Below are 6,663 nucleotides of genomic sequence, written 5' to 3'. Positions count from 1 at the left end.
CTGATTTAATTTAAGCGACCGATCGTTCGTAAAAATGACGTTCATCAAAGTTAGCCATACAAAGGATACGATATCGGCGGTTAGGAGAAAATAATTGATATCGAAGTATCGCGATAGATACGTATTTGTAGTAATATGTACACATATATATATATATATATATATATATATATATATATATATATCGTTATGCAGTCACGGCATAGTCAGCACAGATACGTTACAGTAAAGTTAGAGGAAGCGTTTCGAAATAACTCATAATTACAAGTTTGTTGCAGCCTCCAGTGTGTAAGCAAGTTTCAAACTGCATAGGTTAAAGGTCTACACGAAACATGGAACGTAGGAAATTTCACGGTAATTAGTCGGAAGGGTGGACCCCGCCAAAAGGTGAAGTTTCAGGGACACTCGTACGATCAAATAACTTGTCCAAGGAAAGTTATATCCGTTACTTAACGACTCGGCTCTCTAATAGAGTTTACGTTGAAACTATCTTGAAGAAATCATTGAAAAACAAGAATTACCTTCGATGCGATTAATTACCTCCTTCGAAATTTAATAGAAAGAACTTCTCCACTTTCTCTTAAATCTTCCAGTTCATAATCAAAAAATAAGGTTTGTTTCTACACTCGTTTCAAAATATATTTCCTCGAAACATCGTTCTTATATGGTTTGAAAGAACAGAAGGAAATAATTGGCCTTTAATCGATTGAAAATAATTAAATAAATAGTTACCATAGCTTATTGGAAAAAGTAGACAGTTAATATATATATATATATATATATTTAGAAAGAAAGAGAGAGAGAACGAGAGAGAGAGAGAGAGAGAGAGAGAAAGAGAGAGAGAGAAAGAGAGAGAGAGAGAGAGAGAGTCGCCGGTCTAGAAAGATACTACCAACGTTTATAAAACTTGTCCAGAATCCCTCGATAAAACAGCTCCGGCAGAAGGACGTATCGGCGCGCTAGCTAGCGAGATCTCTCGCATCCATGTCAGAGGTTACCACCCTTGCACCCTTCGATTACTACGGTGGGGTGCGAGTCGTAGGGAGAGGCCAGTCCAAGCTACGAACGTTCATCTCTCTTCTGTACGCGAGTCTTTTGATGAGTGCGTTATACGCGATCAACGCATCTTTCTCTTTTCCTTTTCTTTTCTCTTTTCTTCTTATTCTTCTTCTTCTTTCTCTTTCCTTTTTTATTTTACTTCTTTTTATTAATTTATTTCTAGTCCAACCTTTCCTGATATTTCTTCCTCTCTTACTACCACCATTACCACCACCACGATCATCATCTCCCCCGTATTGTCAAGTTCGTGAAGATCGTATTGGTAGAAATTCAATGATCATTCGAACGAGATTTTTTCGAGATGCTTGAATGTCGACAGAGACGGCAAGAAAGGAAATGCACTTATTGGCTAGCGTCTGCGCTCTCATATTGATCTGCAGCCCGGTCTGACATCGAGCGCACGAGTATACGGGTGGGACCTCGACAACGCCTTCCAAAAATGTATATTTTTTTGAGCTTTGCACGATTCATTCTTATATCGTCGATACTCTGCATCGGTAAGCGGCGAAATCCAATGTCAATGTTCGAATGAAAGTCTTATATTTTTATAAAATTTTTTTAAAGATTATTCCACATAAACGAGTCAAACCATTTCGTAGGTCTCTGCTCCGAAGATGAGGAGAGGTTGGTACGAGATCTCTTTAGAGGCTACAACAAATTGATCAGACCGGTGCAAAATATGACAGAGAAGGTGCATGTCAAATTTGGACTCGCCTTCGTTCAGCTTATCAACGTGGTGGGTTTGATTATTTTTTCAAAATCGAAAGACGATTTTCTTTCCTTTTCTTTTCTTTCTTTTTCTCTTTCCTCTTTCGCTTGTTAAAGGAATTTCTTTTCTTTAAAGGATCAAATTGGTAAGCATTGAAATTTTTTTGGATGAAACATTTGGCTAACGATACAACGAAATATTATTTTCAGAATGAGAAAAATCAGATCATGAAATCGAACGTATGGTTGAGATTCGTATGGATGGATTATCAATTGCAATGGGATGAAGCGGATTATGGTGGCATTGGAGTACTCAGGTTACCGCCCGATAAAGTATGGAAGCCGGATATAGTATTGTTCAACAAGTAAGTCCTACTATAAATATGTTTAGAAAGGCTTTAGAAAGCTTCTTTTCGGATTAACCTTCACCATGAAAATTGCTAAACCTACACACGTATATTATTAATAAATGTGTATATATACACATATATACGCGCGCGCGCGTGTGTGTATATGTGTATTCTGACAAATTGTGTATTTATGTTATTTCAGTGCCGATGGTAATTACGAGGTACGTTACAAAAGTAACGTTTTGATCTATCCGAATGGCGAAGTACTTTGGGTACCACCAGCGATCTACCAAAGTTCTTGCACGATTGACGTCACCTACTTTCCGTTTGATCAACAAACATGTATTATGAAGTTTGGTTCGTGGACATTCAATGGCGATCAGGTATCCTTAGCCCTTTACAACGACAAAAGCTTTGTCGATCTCTCAGATTACTGGAAAAGTGGTACCTGGGATATAATCAGTGTGCCAGCTTACTTGAATACCTACCAGGGCGAGTTACCAACCGAAACGGATATCACGTTCTACATCATAATACGACGAAAGACGCTCTTTTATACGGTGAATTTGATCTTGCCTACAGTTCTGATTTCCTTCCTTTGCGTCTTGGTCTTTTATTTACCCGCGGAAGCTGGTGAAAAGGTGACACTCGGTATAAGTATTCTTCTATCATTAGTTGTGTTTCTTTTGCTGGTTAGCAAAATCCTACCACCTACGTCTCTCGTATTACCGCTGATAGCCAAGTATCTTCTCTTTACTTTCATCATGAATACCGTTAGTATTCTGGTAACCGTGATCATTATAAATTGGAATTTCCGTGGGCCACGTACTCACAGGATGCCGCAAATGATACGAAAAGTCTTTCTGAAGTATCTACCAAAGTTTCTTTTAATGCGGCGACCAAAGAAGACACGTCTCAGATGGATGATGGAGAATCCAAGCGTAACTTTGCCAGCTTCGACTTATTCCGGCAGTCCTACGGAATTGCCAAAACATCTGCCATCCTCTTTGGCAAAGAGTAAGATGGAAGTAATGGAGTTATCCGATTTGCATCATCCAAATTGTAAGATCAATCGTAAGGTTCATCATACGACTAGTGGCTCGAGCGCAGCAGGTGCTGGTGAGGCTCTTGGCGATAGAAGGGGATCCGAAAGTTCGGATTCTGTTCTTCTAAGTCCTGAAGCAAGCAAAGCTACTGAGGCAGTTGAATTCATTGCTGAGCATCTTAGAAACGAAGATCTGTATATACAGGTGAGCCGATTATTCTTTTCTTCTACAGTTATGATAGATTATGTTCTTTATTCAAACCTTTCATTTTTCTTCATTCCTTTTTTCTTTCTTTCTTTTTTTTTAGACAAGGGAAGATTGGAAATACGTTGCGATGGTGATCGATCGATTACAACTTTACACCTTCTTCATAGTCACCACAGCTGGTACTATAGGGATCCTAATGGATGCACCCCATATTTTCGAGTATGTGGATCAGGATCATATCATAGAGATTTATCGCGGCAAATAATCGCTTTATCCATTCTGTCGTATATTATTCTTCGCCAAGTTTCAACGGTCATCAACGACGAAGAAAATTCTTTTTTACAAATGCGTATTCGTTCGCTAAGATATTTCGTCAAATATTTCTGGAACATATGCAAAAATGCAAAATAATCATTTAACGGGTGTTCGCCTAATTCTCGTATGAACGATGGCATACGAATTCGCGATGTTACCGTTACGTTGAAACTATAAAACGTATATTCGTATTGTTCGTAAGGAGGTCCAAGAAATTTAATCGAGAGCGCTTTCTTGCATTTTTCTTTGTGAATAAACAAAATTACGAAGCCCGTGTAATTGCCCTAAGAAGTCTTATTAAACAAAATGGCATTATATATATATATATATATATATATATATATATATATATATATATATATATATATATGTAAACGGCGATTTTTAATCATACGATCGCTTCATTTCTTTATGTTGATTATTTTAACAGTAATACAAAGATATATGTGATAGAGGCTTAAGAATCTGTTTTTCTTTCTTCTTTTTTTTTAACGTTTCTAAAAGTTTAAGCGAAAATCTATTAATAATTTCTTAAATATTCGTTGATCATGGATCGAGAGCGAAAATACAGAATGTTGATTATAAAGAATAACAATTTTCAACGAGAATAGAAAAATATCGTTAGAGCTATCGTAGTTGCCTCTACCGTTATTGTCTTCCCTAAACGCTACTGATCTATCACACGTTTCGTCCCGCGAACTTGAGGAATCGAATCAGAAGTAAAAACAAACGGCATTTGTTAATGTTTGTCTTCTGTTTTTCTCGATTGCGTCTGTTTTCGTCATTAAAAGAACACCATGAAACAAAAATGCATTGGTGGTTCGTCGTCAAAATATAATTTTGAAAATATATATTACAATAAGAGTATGTAATATCTAACGATAAAATGATATACTTTCTGTATCGTTGAACCAAACATGTCTAAATAATTTGCGCTTGAATTTTATTGCGTCGATTTCATCATTATAAGAAAGAACGAGCGAAACTATAAAACGATATTTAATTAATTTCGACTCATACATATATCGTAATGATGAAATCGTATTTGAACAAAATGAAACATAACTTTTGTCAAAGAGACGAGCCAAGAAAGACGAATGTTTTGGAAGTATTAATGTTCAGTGATTTATCGATAGAAATAGAAAGAAAAATATAAATGGTGGACGTGAAAAGATCGATTGTATTATTTGTCGATAATGGGATTCTGTGCTGATCGAGACAGATCATACTAAATAGCTTTATAAACGCACACATTAGAAGCACAATGTCACGGCCCTGCGTACTTTTATTCGTTGTTAGAATATCGTACGTATTCGTACAGACATCTACTACTCGTACATATAAACCATAATAATTGCATCCATATTGTACAGAAGATTGTTAAACGGTCATGTTTTCTCTAATAGAATGTTCGTCCCTCGTAAAGAATGAAAGAAATAAAAAAAAATGAAAAAAGAAGAAAATAAAGAAGAAGAAGAAGAAGAAGAATGAATGAATGAATGAAAAAGGAGAAGAAGAAGAAGAAAAAGAAATATTCAAGTCGTTAATTTTATTGGATACATTATTGCCTCTCTGGTGCCTCGAGATTTATCCCATCGTTATCGATATAGGAAAAGAAGAGATGAGAAATAAGTAAAACCATTTGTAAATATATAGAGAGTGCTTCGTTTGATTCGCAGAAACGATAATTATTAGCGATTGTGATCGTTAATTTTATGCTTATCAATCATTAACGAGCCATCCTCGTAATTCCATTGTAAATGCCATTCCGTTTCTATTGTCGATCAATCAGAGCTATAATGAAATAATTTTTCGGCATGTGATTATTTCAGGTGAAATAATTCATATATACATATATATATATATATATATATATATATATATATATATATATATCGTACTACGAATTGAAGTCGTTTAAAAATCTTCGGAAGTTATCGAAAATCTTCCTTACCTACAATTAGCGTGTATTGCGTCGACGCTCTAACGATCGAATAGCTTGTAAAGCTCTTTTTTTTTTATAAGTATTTCGATGTCTCGAGTAAAATCATGTTTACCTTACCTATATCGTATAGGATCCGAAAAGAGCTTGCTTGAAAATAATTAATCGTTAGAGCGTCGACTCCTCTTGGATAGTGTGCCATGCGTCTTCCTCAAAGAAATACAATAATTAGGATGTAGACATCAGATATATAAGCTGACTAGGGTTTGTGCTACCTGCCGATTTTTGATTCATTTTTTTATTTTACTCTATGTGCATTCATAATGCGTTTTTTATAAACCAATCGAGACCAGTTTTTGCCGACGATGTGTGAGTATGAAAAAAAAAATGTGGCAGTAGGATAACGGTGATATATGTTATTATCAAAGGGAGTACCTCATTCGGTTAAATTAAATATGTTAATATTATTGTAAGTTCGACGAACACTGGCACAATTCCTAGTGGTTTAAACGTGTTTGTTGTTAGGTAAATAATAAAGTGAAAGGCAAAGTATGAAGGCGTGCTCTGTTTGTAATAAGACGAGCCAGACTTATACCTGCGCAAAACTGAATTTCTTTTATCTAATAGAGAAAAAGATGATCGTATTATCGAATGTATATTAATTTACGTTATGTGTAAGCGGGAAAACTGTTAAGCCGAAGATTTGTACTTTATTATGCATGATGTATATTATGCCCGTACATAAAATTAATTTGTTAGTTAATAAAGATGTTATTCGATTAAGGAACCAGCATGGATAGTTCTTTTTACGAGAAAATAAAGTCGCATCAATTTAATCGAATTTTATTCTTTTACGTAGATATCTCGTAGTAAATCTTCTTGGATTTTTACAAGTTTTATTTATTTCTTAAAATTTATTTTATATCATTATTATTTTTATTATAATCTTTTTTATATCGTTTCGCAGGTGTATTCATTAAGTGATGTAGGTAAGTATTATTTGATTTTTTCTCTTTTTTTTTCTTTTTTTTTTAGC

At 35.0% G+C, this 6,663-nt stretch overlaps 1 protein-coding gene across 2 annotated transcripts; it reads left to right on the top strand.

Moving 5' to 3' along the window:
* Positions 1 to 1,006: 1,006 nt before the first annotated feature.
* On the top strand, positions 1,007 to 6,463 carry LOC124425997 (acetylcholine receptor subunit beta-like 1). 2 transcript variants are annotated; one of them, XM_046967187.1, is made up of 6 exons: positions 1,007 to 1,556; positions 1,659 to 1,795; positions 1,904 to 1,913; positions 1,978 to 2,132; positions 2,320 to 3,367; positions 3,471 to 6,463. In XM_046967187.1, the coding sequence occupies exons 2-6, from the start codon at positions 1,755 to 1,757 to the stop codon at positions 3,633 to 3,635; spliced, it is 1,419 nt and encodes a 472-aa protein (XP_046823143.1). In that variant the 5' UTR covers positions 1,007 to 1,556; positions 1,659 to 1,754; the 3' UTR covers positions 3,636 to 6,463. The 2 variants fall into 2 exon arrangements, with proteins under 2 accessions (XP_046823143.1, XP_046823142.1); XM_046967186.1 differs by lacking the exon at positions 1,904 to 1,913 and having other exon boundaries at positions 1,008 to 1,556.
* The last annotated feature ends 200 nt before the right edge of the window (positions 6,464 to 6,663 follow it).

The sequence above is a fragment of the Vespa crabro genome, chromosome 8, assembly GCF_910589235.1.
Source record: "Vespa crabro chromosome 8, iyVesCrab1.2, whole genome shotgun sequence".
Lineage (NCBI taxonomy): Eukaryota > Metazoa > Arthropoda > Insecta > Hymenoptera > Vespidae > Vespa > Vespa crabro.
Note: the sequence above shows the minus strand (reverse complement) of the source record. Positions and strands in the feature narration are given on the sequence as shown.